This window comes from Malus domestica, chromosome 11 (assembly GCF_042453785.1).
Source record: "Malus domestica chromosome 11, GDT2T_hap1".
NCBI lineage: Eukaryota > Viridiplantae > Streptophyta > Magnoliopsida > Rosales > Rosaceae > Malus > Malus domestica.
Window position 1 is genome coordinate 292,941 of NC_091671.1, and position 20,127 is coordinate 313,067.

General features: G+C 38.4%; 2 protein-coding genes across 4 annotated transcripts; one reads left to right on the forward strand and one right to left on the reverse strand.

The window, feature by feature from the left end:
- Positions 1-1,074: 1,074 nt before the first annotated feature.
- On the forward strand, positions 1,075-16,664 carry LOC103446971 (calpain-type cysteine protease DEK1-like). Of its 3 annotated transcripts, none has more exons than XM_008386139.4 (31): positions 1,075-1,666; positions 3,229-3,479; positions 4,287-4,469; positions 4,617-4,752; positions 5,174-5,304; positions 5,400-5,514; positions 5,601-6,627; positions 6,780-6,890; positions 7,239-7,297; positions 7,679-7,841; positions 8,350-8,623; positions 8,736-8,886; positions 9,021-9,132; positions 9,222-9,387; positions 9,509-9,579; positions 9,694-9,785; positions 9,889-10,051; positions 10,242-10,313; positions 10,597-10,974; positions 11,057-11,172; positions 11,258-11,555; positions 12,204-12,523; positions 12,869-13,220; positions 13,354-13,674; positions 13,762-13,866; positions 13,948-14,076; positions 14,530-14,910; positions 15,008-15,145; positions 15,265-15,501; positions 15,599-16,046; positions 16,158-16,664. In XM_008386139.4, the coding sequence occupies exons 1-30, from the start codon at positions 1,542-1,544 to the stop codon at positions 15,902-15,904; spliced, it is 6,483 nt and encodes a 2,160-aa protein (XP_008384361.2). In that variant the 5' UTR covers positions 1,075-1,541; the 3' UTR covers positions 15,905-16,046; positions 16,158-16,664. The 3 variants fall into 3 exon arrangements, with proteins under 3 accessions (XP_008384361.2, XP_070664970.1, XP_008384362.2); XM_070808869.1 differs by having other exon boundaries at positions 16,163-16,664; XM_008386140.4 differs by having other exon boundaries at positions 16,197-16,664.
- Positions 16,665-17,471: 807 nt separating this feature from the next.
- On the reverse strand, positions 17,472-19,841 carry LOC103446970 (uncharacterized). Its single transcript, XM_029087784.2, has 6 exons — positions 19,479-19,841; positions 19,222-19,272; positions 18,878-19,094; positions 18,208-18,493; positions 18,004-18,081; positions 17,472-17,759 (listed from the first exon to the last, which is right to left on the reverse strand). The coding sequence occupies exons 3-6, from the start codon at positions 19,090-19,092 to the stop codon at positions 17,700-17,702; spliced, it is 639 nt and encodes a 212-aa protein (XP_028943617.1). The 5' UTR covers positions 19,093-19,094; positions 19,222-19,272; positions 19,479-19,841; the 3' UTR covers positions 17,472-17,699.
- Positions 19,842-20,127: the final 286 nt, after the last annotated feature.

Genomic DNA, 20,127 nt, shown 5'->3' on the forward strand with positions numbered 1-20,127 from the left:
AAATCTCATACACTGGTTAAGTTGAAAGTTCAGAAATGGCTACCAGTTTGCTCTTGGGATCCTTGACAACCATTATATACAATCCTCAATTTTTTCACAAGAAAAAAATAGGAATCTTAACGGAAAGCTATTGATACTGTTTTATTTTAACGAAAAATCATATTTTTACTCTAAAAAATCAATCATAGTACTATTTGTTTTACTTTTTATTTTGTTATTATCATTAAAACTCAAAATTTTCAAACTATTTTTATTAGTTTTTCTAATAAACAAATAATTATACACATACAGGTAAGACTAACACTTTAATAGTGGTCTTTCCTGTTTATACTCTGATTTATGATTTGCAAAGATCTAGCTGAGTATATAGCTTTTGCAGGAAGGAAATCCTGCAGCTGACATTTGATTTGACATACCAAAGACACCTCAGTCCTCATTCCAAAGAGCTAGAATTGTGCCAACCGCGATGACAAGCTTTAAACTTGTTATGTGGAGAAGACCAGTCTGGCCACAAGTCAATATTATAACTAGACATAAATTAAAAAATAAAAAAGAACCCACCTTCCCAATTCTTTACCTAATTAATTATTTCATTAAACAAATACAAATAATGCAGTGGGAACACATTATTCTACACCTACTACTAATTCAAGAATACTATCTTGACCCTTTAAATTATTTAAATCACAAATGTATATAAAATTACTTTTCTGATTCTTATTTTCTTATCTCAATAATTATCATCTTGAGACATTCATACACAAACAACCCACATATATAAAATATACATATGTATAAACTTCCACTCTCACTCTCACACCAAAGTAGCCCAACCTACCTCCCAATAGAAAATAAGTTGCCCATCACGCAATAGGATCGTGAAATGCACGCGCACCATCCATGTGTGAGTGTAGCTCCCCCAAAGGCACAGAGGTAGCTGTTGTTTTATGGCCACTCTTCTAACTTTTTAATTTTTTTAATTTTTATTTTCAATATATTGTTTTTATTTTGATCTTTTGCCTGTTTTCTCTCTCCAAAGGAGCTTCCTTTTTCACCTCACACAGTTCACACAAAGATATCTGTGAGTCAGTAGGGTTTTTTTAATCTTTACTCTTTCTCCCCCATCCCTCTCTGTGAACCTACAATCTTGACTCGTGAGAGACAAACCCAACACAACACAAAACAAACAAACATAAAGCCAAAATCTTTTTCAACCTAAAACAAACCCTAATTCCCAAATCATAGTCGTCTTCTTCTTCCTTTCTTCCTGCTATTGTTGACTCAAAAACCTTGGCCTTTCACTCTTGTTCAATTTCTGCCACAAACCCTAGTCTTGGACCACAATTCCCACTTCCAAAATGGCCCGTTTGCCCTGAATTCACCATCATGCTACTTCCAATCCATGCCATTGCGGGCTAGTGGGTGCTGGGGGCATTCCGGAAATTTGGTTTTTTGACTGAATTTTGTTGCTTTCTGGTTTTTAGTTGGAGTTTGGGAGATGGGTTCGGATGCATGCGTTGTGTAGGTGAGAGAGGAAAGCCATGGAAGGAGATGAGCGTCGCCTGCTGCTAGCATGCGTGATTTCTGGGACCCTTTTCTCCGTTTTGGGTTCTGCTTCATTTTCTATACTGTGGCTTGTGAATTGGAGGCCCTGGAGGATCTACAGGTAATCATCTCTTATAATTTTTTTGAAATTTTTAGTTACCATCTTTGCCCAGAGAGAAATTAAATGCAGTGTTTAATTTAATTTATGGCTGCATTAATGTATTTGTTAATATTAAGGAATTAAGCTGTAGTTAATTAGAAGTTTCATGACTGCACTGTTAAAGTAACTTCGCTTGGGGATTTATTGCTGGGTTTAACTCTTCTATAAAACAGAGGTTAAGGGCTGCATTCAGTATGCAATTCTAGGATTTATATTTTGTTTAAGAAATTGAGAAAGGCAGCATCTTCAGGGAACTGGAAACTCCTCTTTTCTGAAGAGTTCCTTAAGAATGTGAGAAACATTTCCCATCTCTGGCTTTCAAGAATACTGGACTTAGATGGGTCGTAACTGACCGGATTGTAATACTTGGGAACGGGACATATGGCTACATAGTGGAGAAAATTGTGAGTGAAGCCTAGGAGGTGTACAAATTTTGCGCTGTTTCGTTATTTGACTTCCCTTTGAAGTCCCTTTATCATAGTGAAAGGGATGCATTATGGTTATAATCTTTAGTCTCCTTACCCCTGGTTCTAATTCGATCCAGGATCGTCTACAAGACTCTCCAAGATTACTTGGGTCTGCTGGCCAATTAGGCTAAGATTCTAGTTAATTTGGGAATTTAGTTAAGTACGTAATACTGGCCTGCATCATTTTTTGGGACCAGAAGATTACACAAAATCATGCTGGTTAGACCTACAAAAATTTGAGAATTATAAGGGTACAAGTACTTTTGGCTAATCGGAAACATGTACTTTTGAGAACTATAAGGGTACAAGTATTAGGATTTTATGAACTTCATAGGAAAGATTTCCAATAGGCCACTGTAGAAATAGTTGTTATAGCCCAAATGATTATCGAATATTTTAATTTTCCATACTGTTATCTTCCTCAATTTACACTGACCCAATTCTTTATATTTTGTATATACAGATGCTAATATTTATCCATTTCCTTTTTGCGTGTGTGTGTTTTTCGAACAATATTTTTAAGCATTTGCGGGAATCCACATTTGTTGATATATTTCTGTGTGGGCATGGGTTTTTTTTCATCCAATTTTCAAACAAGGATTGATTCCTGTTGGAATGCTTGCTTTGTTATAACACTGAGAGTCTTAGATGCTGCATTTTTTCCCAACTGAATGGTACCATGGGTGACAAACAGTTGGATCCTTTCTCTATGAATTATTTTTTTTAACCTTTTTACCAAGGGGAGAGTCATGAGTGGGTCATCTTCTGCTGTGACCCCTTATATGCTGGAGATGTGAAAATAATACAGTTTTTGTTTGGAAGCCTTCTGTATTTCCGAAATTAATGATGTTTTGTATTCGCTTAGCTACTTTGTGATCATTTGTGATGCCTATTTGCAAAATGAGTTGCTGATTCGTGTACTCATGCTTAAATTATTGAATTATCAACATACAATCTCTCTCTCTCTCTCTCGCTCTGTCTCCCTCCCTCCCTCCTCCCCTCCTAGCATATATTAGACTCCAAATATAATACCATCATTTCTGTATTTTTTTCCAGTTGGATCTTTGCCAGGAAATGGCCAGGTATCTTCCATGGACCTCAGCTGGATATAGTATGTGGCTTTCTGTCTCTTTCCGCATGGATACTTGTCATTTCTCCGGTCCTAGTACTGATCATATGGGGAAGCTGGTTGGTTGTAATATTGGATCGACATATAGTTGGTCTGGCGGTAATAATGGCTGGCACTGCTCTCCTACTGTCTTTCTATTCGATCATGCTTTGGTGGCGAACGCAATGGCAGAGCTCAAGTATGTATTTCCTGTACCTTTAATCAACTTTCTTTTTTCCTTATATGACTTAAACTGTACGAACAGATAGTAAACCTTAAGGTTTTGAAGACGATCAGAATGGACCATCTAAGTTGGCTTAAAGAAAAAATGGTTTCTTATTAATTATATACCAAGCCTTGGGCCTTATATTATTGACGAGTTGGTGATAGGGTATATGAGATCAGCAAAGATTATACATGAACTAACATGTGTCGAGTTGGTAATGGGATATATGAGTTGTGATGGGAATTGATGATGGGTACTTAATGGATCCAGTGTACTCATGTTGATGGTCTAGTTCCATTATGTTGAGAGTATCAATCCCACATCAGGAAAAGAAGGGACCTTGCATGTGCTTATAAGTAATTGGTAATTCCCCATATTGCCAATTGGTTTGTAGTGGAACCTCTACTTTCTTCATGGTATCAGAGTAGGTTATCCCTTGTGTGAAGCCCAAGGGCCACATTTGCTCCTCACGTCACCTGATATGTGTTGTCCACGTGCTAGGTTTGAAAATTCGCCACAAGTGAGGGGGCGTGTTGAGAGTATCAATCCCACATTGGGAAAATAAGGGACCTTCACCTTACATGTGCTTATAAGTAACTACTCCCCATATTGCTAATTGGTTTTATGGTGGAACCTCAGATTTCTTCACATTCAACATAATTTTTTGGAATACTTGTAACTCGAGCTTGCACTTAGCATTCATGTTTTTATAAAAGTATTGTTTATTGGTTTTTGTTTTGTGTAAGCATTAAAATTGGTTTTATAATTTTTCTTTAACAGGGGCTGTTGCAATTCTTCTTCTTCTGGCTGTTGCCCTTCTATGTGCGTACGAACTTTGTGCTGTGTATGTTACAGCTGGTTCAAAAGCATCTCAGCGGTATTCACCGTCTGGTTTCTTTTTTGGCGTGTCAGCAGTTGCCTTGGCAATCAACATGCTCTTTATTTGCAGAATGGTGTTTAATGGTACACCTTGCAAACTTTTATCCTGTTGCATGCTTTTCAATTTGATGATTTTATCTCCCTGAAAACAATAATTTGTAATTTCTGCTGTCAATTATTCTCTACAATTGGTTTTCCTCCTTCAAAAATGTTCTCTATCACTTTGTGCAGGGAATGGCTTAGATGTTGATGAATATGTGAGGAAGGCATATAAATTTGCTTATTCTGATTGTATAGAAGTAGGTCCTGTGGCATGTTTACCAGAACCACCAGACCCTAATGAATTATATCCTCGACAATCTAGCAGGTGCCCCTTAATGTGCAAGTTTTATTTCATAAGTTATTACTGGGTTTTTTTATACTGTTATTGATTAAAAGTAACTAGTCCTTCTGTTTCGTAATAGATGCTTGTACAGTGAATAGTGTTACCACTTTCACAGCCTTTTATTGGTTATCTGAAAAAACTCTAGAGGAAAGAGATATGTTGAACAGATCTGCATCCGAGGCAATAAATGGTCTAGATAATCCCTACAGAACTTTTACGTCTAGATAATCCTTATAGAACTTTTACTTGTCTTATTAAACATTGAAGAATTTGTTCAGGGTTTCTCCGTCTGTGTTGAATTGTGTAATATATTTATACCTAATAGCTTACATCTGGTTTAAACTTGCCCCAGAATTTTGTTCAAGTGTTGTCTGCATTTTCTGATTTCATTACGTGTATGTAGGGCTTCACATCTTGGGCTTCTTTACCTTGGCTCACTTGTAGTCCTTCTTGTGTACTCAATCCTCTATGGTTTGACTGCAAAGGAGTCACGTTGGCTTGGAGCCATTACATCAGCTGCTGTCATCATTCTTGGTATACTAACCACTGTCTTTTGTTTTGTTTTTGTTTATTTTTGCATGCTTTATATTCAAATTTATGTATTAATTTGCATATCCAACATGCTGTAGATTGGAACATGGGTGCATGCTTGTATGGATTCGAACTCCTTCAAAGTCGTGTTGCAGCATTATTTGTTGCTGGAACATCTCGGATCTTTCTCATTTGCTTTGGGGTCCACTACTGGTTCGTGCAATTTTTTTTTAACTATTATTTGAATGTCAATGCCTTTGTTTCTCTTGTTTGTAACAAATACTGCCATTTTTTGTCAGGTATTTTGGGCACTGCATTAGTTATGCAGTTGTAGCTTCTGTTTTATTGGGCGCTTCTGTTTCTCGTCATTTATCTGCAATGAACCCGTTGGCTGCAAGGAGAGATGCCTTACAGAGTACCGTGATTCGCCTCAGAGAGGGATTTCATAAAAAAGAGCAAAACAGTTCATCTAGCTCATCTGAAGGTTGTGGTTCAAGCATGAAGCGCAGTAGTAGTGTTGAAGCAGGTTGCCTGGGTAATGTGGTTGAAGCAAGCAATAGGAGCACAACACAGTGCACACTTGATGCCAATAACTGGACTAACACTCTATTACGAGCTGCAAGTTCTCGTGAGGGGATTAATAGTGATAAGAGCATCGATAGTGGAAGGCCAAGTTTAGCATTGCGTAGCAGTTCTTGTCGTTCAGTAATCCAAGAGCCTGAAGTGGGCACATCCTATACCGACAAAAATTTTGATCACAATAACACATTGATGGTTTGTTCTAGTAGTGGTCTGGAAAGCCAAGGCTGTGAATCTAGTACATCAAATTCTGCAAACCAACAAACTTTGGATTTGAACTTAGCTTTTGCATTGCAAGAAAGGTTGAGTGACCCGAGGATTACATCTATGTTAAAGAAGAGGGCAAGACAGGGTGATCTTGAATTGGTTAATCTATTGCAGGATAAAGGATTGGATCCTAACTTTGCTATGATGTTAAAGGAGAAGAGCTTGGATCCTACTATTCTGGCATTACTTCAAAGAAGTAGCTTGGACGCTGATAGAGATCACCGTGACAACACAGATATCACCGTAGTTGACTCAAATAGTGTTGGTCATGGTTTACCCAATCAAATCTCTTTGTCAGAAGAACTGAGGCTTCATGGGCTTGAGAAATGGCTTCAATTATCGAGACTTGTTTTGCATCATGTAGTAGGCACCCCAGAACGGGCATGGGTTCTCTTTAGTTTAGTTTTCATTCTAGAAACAATTGCTGTGGCAATTGTTCGTCCAAGGACAATAAAAATAATAAATGCCACACATCAACAGGTGAGCAAGGGATCTTCTAACTTACATTATCATTTATGAGTTGGTAACTTCATTTTATACTTCTCAATCCTGATTGATGATGAGAGATTAAAACTTTACATATAATTGTGTACCTGATCATGCCTAAATTTTATATTTTGTTTTTTCTGTAGTTTGAATTTGGCTTTGCGGTGCTGCTGTTATCTCCTGTCGTCTGTTCAATCATGGCTTTCCTTCGATCTCTTCAAGCAGAGGATATGGCCATGACCTCAAAACCCCGCAAGGTATCTCACACTGACTTTAGGTTTGTTGTTTTCTTTTGGATTGAACAAAGAGGTTGATGTTCAATTGCTTCAAATAGTCTTGATAGGTTTTTCATGGTGGAATTTACTCTTGAGAAACAAACGTGTTTAATATAATTGTACTAGTCTGGATGCTTGTTGACCTCTGTGTAGTATGTGAAAATGGGTTGGCCTATATGATTATTGATTAGTAGGAAAAATCTCCTGGGGAATGCACATTTGGATCGGTTTGATGGGGGCTGAGCTTTTCCACTATCTGTTTCTGTGTACACCTATGTTATTTGAACTTTATTGATGCTTATGCTGGTTCTCTTTCTCATGTTTCTTCAGTATGGCTTTGTTGCTTGGCTGCTCAGCACTTCTGTTGGATTGCTGCTTTCCTTCTTGAGGTATGCTCTAGCTTATCGGATAATATATAGAGTTTGAATCTCTTATAAAAAATATATATAGAAGAGAATGAGTCTTCCAAGTTTTCAGTTTTTAAGTGTCAAATGAATGGTTAAATGGATCGGTTGGCAATGTCTGAGTGAACCTAAGATGTTTTTTTTTTGCATATATAACTCTTGATGGTATAAGATAATTTACAAAACTTGTTTTATTACTAAGTTTTCAAATATTGCATATCATTTGAGTTTCTGATCATGTCATACTGCATCGCACCATTTAGTCTTAAAAAAGGATGGTCTTTAACTTGCCTGTAAAACTTGTGGCTCTTAAATCGCAAAAGCTGTCTATATCCATCATACTTATTATCTCTTTCCAATGTGCAGCAAATCCTCAGTTCTTCTTGGATTGTCCTTGACTGTCCCACTCATGGTGGCATGCCTTTCTGTTGCAATTCCTATATGGATCCGTAATGGTTACCAGTTTAGGGTTCCTCAATTACAATGTGCAGGTCCTGCAGGAAACCATCAAATTCGTGGAACAAAAGAGGTTTGTACTAAATCCATTCGTACCATGTTTAATGAGAGCATCTGAGCACTGTAAACCCAGTATGATTTTAATAAGCTGAGCTCTTAATGGGTTCTAGGCTTCTAGCACAACTGAACTGTACAATATGATCAGCACAAATATGGATGTTGGTTGCTGCTCATATCTCATTCTGACCATTGTCATTGGATGGTTATACATGTATATGGATTCATACATACTGACAACGTTGATGCACTTCTTTTCATTTATGTATTTATTTCTTGGAGTATCCACTTATTTATATGCGAGAACAAAGTACTGAATTTATTTTTTAGCTTTAGTTACTTCCCTTGTTGTGTGATTTGATTATTATGTGCTTTCACGAATCATGATTTCAAGAGTTTCCCTGAAGGTGTTTCTCTTCTGATTTTCTATTATACAATCTTCTCTTCTACTTTTTCACCCTTCACCAGAATTTATGGTTGACCTGAATTTTTTGTAATTCTAATTACATCTTGTACTTTGTCAGGGTGTTATTCTTGTCTTAAGTACAATATTATTTGCCGGATCTGTGTTAGCTCTTGGTGCGATAGTGTCTGCAAAGCCCTTGGATGACTTAAAGTACAAAGGCTGGACTGGTGAACAGAAAAGCTTTAACTCTCCATATGCGTCATCCGTATACATTGGGTGGGCTATGGCTTCTGCGATTGCTTTGATGGTCACTGGTCTACTGCCGATTGTTTCATGGTTTGCAACATACCGGTTCTCCCTGTCTTCTGCAGTGTGTGTTGGGATATTCACAGGTGATTTCTCTAGATTTTTTGTTTCTTTTAAGACTCTTTTCTTTTCGTATTGGAACATAATTGGTACCCTGTTTTCGCTCATGAATTTTGTCATATTACCTTGTTTTTCCAGTTGTCCTTGTGGCATTTTGTGGTGCATCCTATATGGAGGTTGTGAAATCTAGAGATGACCAAGTTCCAACAGAGGGTGATTTCCTTGCTGCTTTACTTCCTTTAATTTGCAGTCCTGCATTGTTGTCTCTTTGCTCTGGGTTACATAAATGGTGAGTGAACTAATTGCTTTTTAATGACTGATTTGAGGCTGAAATCCATGGCTTGCTTTCCTTAGAAATTAGAACTATGTGGAGTAATGGGTGCTTGCCAACTTTCTGAAATTTTATGGATTTTGTTTTTCCAGGAAGGATGATGATTGGAAACTCTCTCGGGGTGTTTATATCTTTGTCACAATTGGGCTGCTGCTTCTGCTTGGGGCAATATCAGCTGTTATAGTTGTAGTTAAACCATGGACGGTAAGTGAGGACTAACTTTGGTACCCTTGATTCCTCCAAGATTTTATAGGCAGTTGACCTCTCTGACAGTTCTTTTGGCTTCACAACAGGTTGGGGTGGCGTTTCTTTTAGTTCTTCTCATGATTGTACTAGCTATTGGTGCTATCCATCATTGGGCTTCAAACAATTTCTATTTGACAAGGACCCAGACATTCTTTGTTTGTTTCCTTGCATTTTTGTTGGCATTGGCAGCATTTCTTGTTGGATGGTTTGAAGGTGAAGATATTTGGTTGCTGCTTTTATTATTTACCTTATCATCAGTTTCCAGTTATATACTACACAGAAATATATATATTATGCTACTAAGTACTGACCTTGTTTTACTCTCTCTCTATAGATAAAGCATTTGTGGGTGCTTCAGTTGGTTATTTTCTATTCTTATTTCTTCTTGCTGGGAGAGCATTGACTGTGAGTTGAATTCAATATTTTGAATCAAATTCTAAATTCTCACTCTAATATTTGAGTTCTTGTCTCTACTTGTTCCACATGCTTTAATTTTTTGTTACATGGCGTTTGGTGCAGGTTCTTCTTTCACCTCCTATTGTTGTTTATTCTCCAAGAGTTCTCCCAGTCTATGTTTATGATGCTCATGCAGATTGCGGAAAGAATGTCAGGTGTTTTATCATGTGTTTTTAACTGATGAACATGTGGTACACAATGTAGTTTTGCTTTATCATGTGTTTTTAACTGATGATTCCAATTTGTATCCCTTAACAGTATGGCATTTCTAGTGCTTTATGGGATTGCATTGGCAACTGAAGGCTGGGGTGTTGTTGCCAGTTTGAAAATTTATCCACCATTTGCTGGTGCCTCTGTGTCAGCAATCACTCTTGTTGTAGCCTTTGGGTTTGCTTTCTCTCGTCCCTGCTTGACTCTCAAGGTTTTCTTTATTTTGCTTCAGTCTTTCATTTGGCATTTGTTCGTTCTACCTAGTTCCATATAATTAAATGCTTTATTTTTGTGGAGGATGTGTTGACATATTTACCAGTTGACTTTTTTCTCTTTGCCATTGAATTTCCCTTTCTCTCATGTTCTCTTTTGTCTGATTAGATGTTCATTTTTATGTCTAGATGATGGAAGATGCAGTACACTTTCTCAGTAAGGAAACCGTTGTTCAAGCTATTGCTAGATCTGCTACCAAGGTATGAATAATATTGTTATGATCGGTTTTTCAAGCATTGTTCTAAGATTTTCCCCATCTACATGGAAGCAACAAACACTAATATGCATGTGTGTGTGTGTAGGATCGGATAAGCTGTGTGAATTAATAATTTAATACTACATATTATTCAACCATGCCCTTAAATTGCACAAACTGTCAACATGTTTACCCTTATATTTGTATTCTCAAGCTGGATTTTCAATCTTGTTAGAGGTGAATGTTCTATTTGAATATAAAGGGGAGTTATTCTTATAATCATGCAGACCAGAAATGCTTTGTCTGGAACTTATTCTGCTCCACAAAGGTCTGCTAGTTCAGCGGCTCTCTTGGTTGGAGATCCCACCATTATGCGTGATAGGGCAGGAAATTTTGTGCTTCCCAGAGCAGATGTCATGAAATTAAGAGATCGTTTAAGAAATGAGGAGTTAGTTGCAGGCTCATTCTTCTGCAGAAAGAGATATGGAAGAACTTTCCGCCATGAACCAACTAATGATGTTGATCATAGAAGAGAGATGTGTGCTCATGCACGAATATTGGCTTTGGAAGAGGCGATTGATACTGAATGGGTGTATATGTGGGATAAATTTGGTGGGTATCTGCTTCTTTTGCTTGGTTTGACTGCTAAGGCAGAGCGAGTACAGGTAAATTTCGACTGTTATTACTTGCCATGGATGATATAATTGTTTAAGTGTAAACAATAACATTGCTTTTATGCTATGCTAGGATGAGGTACGTTTGAGACTCTTTCTCGATAGCATAGGGTTTGCTGACCTAAGTGCCAAGAAAATAAAAAAGTGGATGCCCGAGGACCGCAGGCGGTTTGAGATTATTCAAGAGAGGTAAAGTTCCTCTTCCACATCTGGGTCTTCCTCTATGCGATTGTTGACGTTATCCTCTCTTCCTAATTGTATATTGATTTTGTAGTTATATAAGAGAAAAAGAGATGGAAGAGGAGCTCTTAATGCAAAGGCGCGAAGAGGAGGGGAAAGGCAAAGAGAGAAGAAAGGCTCTCCTGGAGAAGGAAGAACGCAAGTGGAAGGAGATAGAAGCTTCTCTGATTTCCTCCATTCCTAATGCTGGCAACAGGGAAGCAGCAGCTATGGCAGCTGCAGTGCGGGCAGTAGGGGGTGATTCTGTTCTTGATGATTCTTTTGCTCGAGAGAGAGTTTCAAGCATTGCGCGTCGCATACGAACAGCTCAGTTGGCTCGTCGAGCAGTTCAGGTGTTGTATATTATCTCAAACTGTTTCAAGCAAATACCACTATAAGTGATAGCATCATCAGTTCGCTTCTCATAAAATGTATACAAAAGTAGGATAGCTTCTCAGTTCTCATTTACTGCTGTTGGGCTTTCAATCTTAGATATTTTCTGACATTTATTAAAAGATTCTAGTCTTAATAGCTTCCACATCTTTTTCCATGGGGGGATGATGAGTCATCTTTATTCTAACTTAATGATACGAGAAAGGTTTCAATGTTATGGTACCTGGTCTTGTTGTCTGGATTTGAACATTTCCACAGGTAACCTTGTAGAATATATCAATAAAATGCTCTACTGTGAGTTGGAATCCATGAGTGAGAGAGTCTCACTTAACGAGTAAAGGATGAGTGTGGTATACTGTAGACATGAAATGGGTCAAGTCCTTTTGTTATTAAGTGATCAAACCATGTATTCAGTTCATCTCAATGATCCAGTAGATCCAATAAGTATTCAAATACCTTGTGCTGTTATCTTTTGTTTTATCATATATGAATCTGTTATTCTCTTATTGTTTGTCCTGCCGCATCTGTTTAGTTTGATTGCCTTGTCATGATATTTACATATGGAGGTTCTGTGTTCACGGAAATGTGGTTGTTAATGTCATTGGCAGACTGGAATTTCTGGGGCTGTATGTGTTCTAGATGATGAGCCTATAACAAGTGGCAGACACTGTGGCCAGATTCACCCCACCATTTGTCAAAGTCAAAAGATTAGCTTCTCCGTTGCAGTGATGATTCAACCTGTATCTGGGCCTGTTTGCTTATTTGGCACTGAGTTTCAAAAGAAAGTTTGCTGGGAAATATTGGTGGCCGGTTCTGAGCAAGGTATTGAAGCTGGACAAGTTGGGCTTAGATTGATCACAAAAGGTGATAGACAAACTACTGTTGCAAAGGAGTGGAGTATTAGTGCAACTAGTATAGCAGATGGAAGGTTTGAGCCTTATCCATTAAAACAAAATTATTGGCTTTTTTTTTTTCTTCTGATTCATGGATTCGTCCTGATGGTTCTCTATTACCATCCATTTGTTTAGGGCTACTTATTTCTTTTATTGATCACATGTTCTTGTGTTTGAGGTGGGCTTTTCTTTTTCTTTATTATTATTCAAATATTTTAGTATCAGGTCTGTTTTGATTTTATGTTTTTCTGATGGACCTCTTGTTCACCTTGTCTGGTTCTTTAACAAATTCCCAGTTTTATGTATGAAAAAAAAAGATTTTTAACCACATGTTTGTTGATAGCTTTTGAATCTCACTGGAACGTGTATTTGCTTTTCAGGTGGCATTTGGTAACAATGACGATTGATGCTGATTTAGGTGAGGCAACTTGCTATCTGGATGGTGGTTTTGATGGCTACCAGACCGGTTTACCATTGCATGTGGGTAATACTGTCTGGGAAGAAGGAACAGAAGTTTGGGTTGGTGTTAGACCACCTACAGATGTGGATGCGTTTGGGAGGTCAGACAGTGAAGGGGCTGAGTTTAAGATGCATATTATGGATGTGTTCCTATGGGGAAGGTGCTTAACTGAAGATGATGTTGCTGCTCTTCAGTCAGCTATTGGCTCAGCTGATTCTGATATGATAGATTTTCCTGAAGATAATTGGCAATGGGCAGATTCACCCTCTAGAGTATGTGCATTTTGTCGTTTATATAAATTGTTCTGTATGAATCCATGCTAGAATGTAAAGGAAAGTAATTTAGTTCTTGTTATAGTGGGTGGTTAAACGTATCAACTGATTCTCATTCTTTTTCCTTTGCTAGGTTGATGAATGGGATAGTGATCCTGCAGATGTAGATCTATATGATAGGGATGATGTTGATTGGGATGGGCAATACTCCAGTGGGAGGAAACGAAGGGCAGAACGTGATGCAGTGCTGGTTGATGTGGATTCATTTGCCAGGAGGTTTCGGAAACCTAGGATGGAAACACAAGAAGAAATCAACCAGCGAATGCTTTCAGTTGAATTGGCAGTCAAGGAAGCCCTCTCTGCAAGGGGAGAAATACATTTTACTGATCAGGAGTTTCCTCCAAATGATCAGTCATTATTTGTAGATCCAGAAAATCCCCCATCAAAGTTGCAGGTTGTTTTATTGTTCTGATAACCTTTTTGAAATTGTTGTTGACAGAATCTGTGGTCTTAGATAACTTTTCTGGCCTTTTGAATTTAGGTTGTTTCTGAGTGGGTGAGGCCTGCTGATATTGTAAAAGAGAGTCGGCTGGATGCTCGTCCATGCTTATTTTCTGGCACTGTCAATCCTTCTGATGTTTGTCAGGTTTGGCTCTTTGCCAATATGGTAATTAGTTATGATTAGTTTGTTCAGCATAATCCTTAAGTGGGTTTCCATTCTAAATAGGGCCGACTTGGTGATTGCTGGTTTTTGAGTGCCGTTGCTGTTCTGACGGAGGTTTCACGAATATCGGAAGTGATAATTACCCCAGAGTATAATGAGGAAGGAATCTACACTGTTCGCTTCTGTATTCAGGTGACTTGTAATGTTAACATAACATTTCCGAATCATATAGTTTTAAACATGAAGTTCTAATATAAACTTGCATCCATTACCATGGGTAATATGAATTAAAAAGAGAAGATAAGGAAGAGAGGATAAACATCAGGAGGATTTGCAGTGTTTCAATAGAGCACTCTAGGGAACTTGAATTTCTTGTTACAAAAGACCACCGACTCCCCATCCCAGTTCAAAATTTAAAGCACTCACTGTCTCTGGATAAGAGTTTATTGTACATAATTCTGATGAAAATAGTAGCTTGGCCTTGTTTTATAGGAATTTTATTTCTCTGTAACGGGAAATTTGCAACTTTATGCAGCTAAATGATCATTAAGATGCTAAAATTCTTGGAGACAAATTAAATAGAACGAAGTTGAATTCCCACTCTAATAGTAAGCATGCTAAGGCTTGTTCCTGACATTTCTTTAGGGTGAGTGGGTTCCTGTTGTTGTGGATGATTGGATTCCATGTGAGTCACCGGGGAAACCAGCGTTTGCTACTAGTAGGAAAGGTAACGAGCTATGGGTTTCTTTATTGGAGAAGGCGTATGCTAAATTGCATGGCTCCTATGAAGCATTAGAAGGTGGGCTTGTCCAAGATGCTCTTGTCGACCTTACTGGAGGTGCTGGCGAGGAGATTGACATGAGGAGTGCGCAGGCCCAAATTGATCTTGCAAGTGGTCGACTATGGTCTCAATTGCTGCGCTTCAAACAAGAAGGCTTTCTTCTTGGTGCTGGCAGTCCATCAGGTTCAGATGTTCATGTTTCCTCCAGTGGCATTGTGCAAGGTCATGCCTACTCGTTATTGCAGGTGCGTTGGAAGGCCACCATGTCTTAGTTATGTCATTATATATCAGCAAATGAAATTTTCAAAAGGTGGGCTCACTGTTCAAATTTTGTTAACTCAGGTGAGAGAGGTGGATGGCCACAAGCTTATTCAGATTCGGAATCCATGGGCTAATGAAGTTGAGTGGAATGGCCCTTGGTCAGACTCATCATCTCTTTGGACTGATAGGATGAAGCATAAGTTGAAGCATGTTCCTCAGGTTGTTTACTGTGTCATTTTCCTGCATCACATATGTGAATCCATCTTGTCATTACTTTTGGTGGTGTTTCCGATCTCAAGGCATGTTTCATAATGCTTCTCTTTTGTCTCTCTTAACAGTCAAAGGACGGCATATTCTGGATGTCCTGGCAAGACTTCCAAATTCATTTTCGATCAATATATGTTTGTCGTGTCTACCCCCCCGAGATGCGCTATTCTGTTCATGGCCAATGGCGAGGTTATAGTGCAGGTGGCTGCCAAGATTATGAGACATGGCATCAAAATCCACAGTTCCGACTGAGGGCCACTGGCCCCGATGCCGCGCTTCCAATTCACGTATTCATTACGTTGACACAGGTATCTTTCGAATTGGACCTTGTTGTGTATTTATATGAACAATTAGCTATCTTTTTATAACTGGATTTATAAACTTTATCACTTGGTCAATGCTTAGGGTGTGAGCTTCTCAAGAACGGTTGCTGGTTTCAGAAACTATCAATCCAGTCATGATTCAATGATGTTCTACATTGGGATGAGGATACTCAAAACTCGAGGCCGTCGTGCTGCTTACAATATATACCTACATGAATCAGTTGGTGGGACAGATTATGTCAACTCTCGAGAAATATCTTGTGAAATGGTTTTGGATCCAGATCCAAAAGGTTACACAATTGTGCCTACAACTATACATCCAGGGGAAGAAGCTCCATTTGTTCTTTCTGTTTTCACAAAAGCATCAATTACCTTGGAAGCCTTGTAGTATGCTGTGGTCTTCGGTTGTCTTTTCCTCCTTTGGTCTGAGAACGCTTATGAAAAAAATGTTGAATTGCTTGGGCTGGACATGGGCCGCGTCTCCCTGTCGGAAGGTTGCAGTGGACCACAAATTAGAAGACATGATCACGGTAATTTTCTCACTGTGTCTAAGTCAATGCGGTAGTCAATCCTCTTCCGTATGGTTCTCTTCTTTTCGAGCTTCTTAGAGGACTTATTAATATGGACATAATTCTGAGCAGGGCAGGGTACATATGATGCCACTGATTCTATCATTGCAGAAAATGCAAAGATTACCAGGTGTGCAATTTTGATTAGCGGCACTGAGCTCTCCAAGTTCAATGCACCGAGTATCAGACGGGTCTTTCAGTCGCAAGAATGAGTAAGAGGCGGGCGTATTTCAGATACATGCATGTGGTGCGCAATGGTGCTTGTGAAAGAAAACTAGTCGCACTCGTTGCTGGCCTTGTATGCATGTCATTTGCTTCCGCCAGCGTGGAAGAGGGCTTTCGGGGGTTTTGTAGTTGTCTCTGTACATACAACTAATTGTTTTGCATGGAATGAATATAGGTATGATGTGTAAATGAGGGGGAAAATTGGGAAAGAAATAGAATATGTTTAGTTGGAGGGAAATGTAAGTTGGCAAATGTAGCTTTTGAGGTTTTGAGGTTTCAAGTGTCACCAATGGAGCCCCAAGTGTACAAAATATTTAATTATCTCAATTTGATTCTCCCGTTTCATTAACTCAATGTAACTTGCATTATCTTGTTTCGTTCTACTTTAGTATGCATCTTTTATGCTTACATAATGACCAAACGAACATGAATATTGAAGTTATCATGGTAAGAACAAGGCCTAGCCAAGTTGGGTAAAAAAATGTGCTTCCCTCTGCAACCAAGTTCGAACAAATCCTCTTCCCATAGTTTAGGATTTAATTAAAGAAAAACTAATGAAAAGAACTTGAAAACTTTGAGTTTTAACGATAAGGGCAAAATAAAAGGTAAAATGAATAGTATCAAGATTGATTTTTTAGTGTAAAAATGTAATTTTTCGTTAAAGTAAACAGTACTGAAAGCTTTTCGTTAAAGTTCATTTTAATTAATTATATTATCGAGTAAGTTGTTGGCATTGTTTGGACTGGCTAAGAAACTGTAGAGGAATATGCTATTCGTATGGTAAGGATCTATATTCTAAGCTATTCTTACCATAACTATATTCTAAGTCTAATCTGCGGGAAGAAGATTCGAACGTCGATTTAAGAAATAGTTTGACATCTGCATTGCCCCTACCAATATCCCAGAAATAAAGAATCTTTATTGCAGGTCAGGTTGCTCACTTGACAAAAAAGAAGGGAAAAATCTGAGCTCCCTTGGAAAATCATGAATGTTATCAAAAAGCTAGAATCGTCTGTCTTCGGAGCCCTTTGAAATAGGATATGTTAACAGCAAACAGATAAGTCCCTCCCCCCCCCCCCCCCCCCCCCCCTCTCTCTCTCTAGCAATTGTGTTCAATAATCCTTCAAGCTTGCAGTTTTAGGTGAGTCACGACCGCTGATATGAAACAAAAAGAACAAATAGATAGATAAAGATGATCATGTAGCTAGGGCAAATAATGAAGTTTATTTTCCGAGTCTCAAAAATGCCGAAGCAATACATAACAAACCAAGGGAAGAGAGATCACGCTGTTTCTTTCAATTTTTTCTTTTACCCGGCTCTGATCTCTGTCCCTAGTTGCATACTCGAGTCCTTACTACTCGATAAAGTTGTATCTTCTTGGCTTTTTTTTCACGTCTCTCTGTCTGATTCGCTATCGATACCTCCCATGGCCTTCAATCCTCTGGGTCTCTGCATCATAATGGTATCCCAATCAGTTACAGATTTGCATAGTTATACTTGGCACAACAATTCTTAGGAAAATAAACAGAGAAGATAAAATATCACATGACATTTCCACTTGTTAACCGATTTTGAGGTCCCGAGCATTTAAAAGCAGTCTCAGATTCTAAATCCTTTTTTTTTTCTCATCCCTAAGGATGGAACAATGTCGTTAAGACATAACTGAAAATTAACCTAAAAGAGACGAGAATACCTTCTTTGAAGTCTTCTTCTCCCTGACTTCATACCGCTCCTGGCACAAATCCGATAACCATACACCGGGCATCACCAACTGCACACGGAAGTGAGCATAATTCAAACCCCTCACAAACAAAAACGAAAAAAAAACCCAAACACAAACAGTTAAACACACACACACACACACACTCTCTCTCTTTCTCTCTCATGAACAACTTACAAGTAGGCTTTTCTGGAGCAATTTTGCTCTTTTCTTGGGCCTTTGAGGTAGCTTACACCCTTTCATAGCCATGAAATCCTCTTCCTTTTCTTTACTAGACAATGATAGAAATAACCTTGGCCAAGCACGGCTTCCTTTGTCATCCCTTGCAGGACCAGGATTATCTAATCCTAACACCTTCCCGTTCTCGTCCAACCCTAATGAACCCCTTGTTGTGTAGTACCGATCTTCCTTCTCAGGTGAAGTAACAAATAGCTTCCTACTATTCATTGGCGAAGTTGAACTCCTGCAATCAAAACGCAACCACTTGGTAAAATGTTACCTCTATTCCACTTCCCATAGACTTTCTGATTGAGAATTTTGCTAACTTAAAGCAACAAATCTGAGATATAACAATATCATCAAAACACTAACTTCACAAGTGTCATGATCCTAGGATTGTTCAATTTATTACCACTAACCAATCACTTCCATTTTTTCATTTCTTTATTTTTAAGAGGGATCTTTGAAAAATTTCAGAGAATACACAAACAGAAGATAAACATACAAGCTCTTAGTTCAAGAATAGCTGCTTCAAACCAATTTATAACATAATATCTAGCATACTTAAAACTTTGAAAAGTTAACATTTTTGCATCATGTTTCAGTTAAAACCATCGATGTTTCTTACTTGTCCATGCGATTGGGCAGTGGATGAGAAGCCGGAGAGTCTTTATCGGCGGCCCGAGAAGTGATTTTCTTCTTCCTCAAACAGTCCGACGATTTGTTGTTGTTGCTCAAGCTTTCGTCCTGCTTCAACTTTGAACATCTAAGCCTCTTTCTGTTCCCCCATTGCAGCACAAAGTCTGACTCTGTGGCCTTAGAGGTTTTCCCTTCCTTTTCCATCTCTGCAACCATAAATTTAGAGATTACCCATCTGGGAATTCCACTAAAAAAAATAAATAAATAAAGTGCGAGAAAATGATAGATGAGTGGAAGATAATTTCCCCAGCATGTAGAGAGCTGAAAACTGACCTCAAGATCTATGGAGATAACGGTGAAAAATGCACTTTGTCTCAGACAGCCCTGCATTTCAGTGGATTTACGATGACCCCATTAACGAATTAGATCGAATAAAAACATCGTAGTAATGATCTGATCTGTTTGGTTGCTGAGTAAGTCTCAGACAAAAAAAGAAGACAAAGAAACAAAGGAACCCAACGGGAACCCGAACAGACCAAACAGACCAAACAATCAGCAGGTGAGATATTTGAAGGAGAAGAGTTCATTACATAGTGTGATGGCAGCCGAGCAGCAGCAGAAACTCAAAAAAGTGAACAACTTTGGCCTCAAATTTTCTCCAGAATAATTGAAAAAATAAATATAGAAGAGTGATGGTAATGAGATATGGGTTGTGTGTTGGTTTTTGTCTTTGAAACGCCAAGAGATCAAAAATCGGCGCTTTTCTTTGTTATCTTCACTTCTGTGAGTCTCTCTCCTCCCCTCTCAGAGCCTCTGTTTTTCTTTTGCTTTTTCACCCTCCTTTGATTTGTTTTTGTTGCACTCCTCCAATCACCGATCTCTACTCTCTATGTCACACACTTACCACTGTACAAGTCGAAAATGATTTTGACCGTCGGATGTCGAATGGTCATATGCGTTTCCCTCCAACTGCCTGACCTTTTAACCCCCTCGTCACCCTACGGAAAGAAAAGTACTTGGGTTTAATAGGTTACCGTCACCATGTCGTCTCAGTATAATATGTTACGACGTGAAGATAATATAACTTTTATAATTGCAAATTTGATACATAATTATTGAAGAAAAACTTACATGGCAGAATGTTGTCTTGTTCCAACGAAATAAATAACATATGAACAAATACTTTCATATGTTTTCATTTTATTACCATAAAACACCACCGTGTTGGTGAACTCGTGT

Excerpts from the sequence above, each read along its gene's own strand:
- LOC103446971 (XM_008386139.4), top strand. The coding sequence starts at position 1,542 with ATGGAAGGAGATGAGCGTCGCCTGCTGCTAGCATGCGTGATTTCTGGG. Across the intron at positions 10,052-10,241 it reads GTCCCTGCTTGACTCTCAAG|ATGATGGAAGATGCAGTACA; the intron begins GTTTTCTTTATT and ends TTTTATGTCTAG. Across the intron at positions 10,975-11,056 it reads CTAAGGCAGAGCGAGTACAG|GATGAGGTACGTTTGAGACT; the intron begins GTAAATTTCGAC and ends ATGCTATGCTAG.
- LOC103446970 (XM_029087784.2), bottom strand. The coding sequence starts at position 19,092 with ATGGAAAAGGAAGGGAAAACCTCTAAGGCCACAGAGTCAGACTTTGTG. Across the intron at positions 18,494-18,877 it reads CTGCCCAATCGCATGGACAA|GAGTTCAACTTCGCCAATGA; the intron begins GTAAGAAACATC and ends TTTTGATTGCAG. Across the intron at positions 17,760-18,003 it reads AGAAGAAGACTTCAAAGAAG|AGACCCAGAGGATTGAAGGC; the intron begins GTATTCTCGTCT and ends ATTATGATGCAG.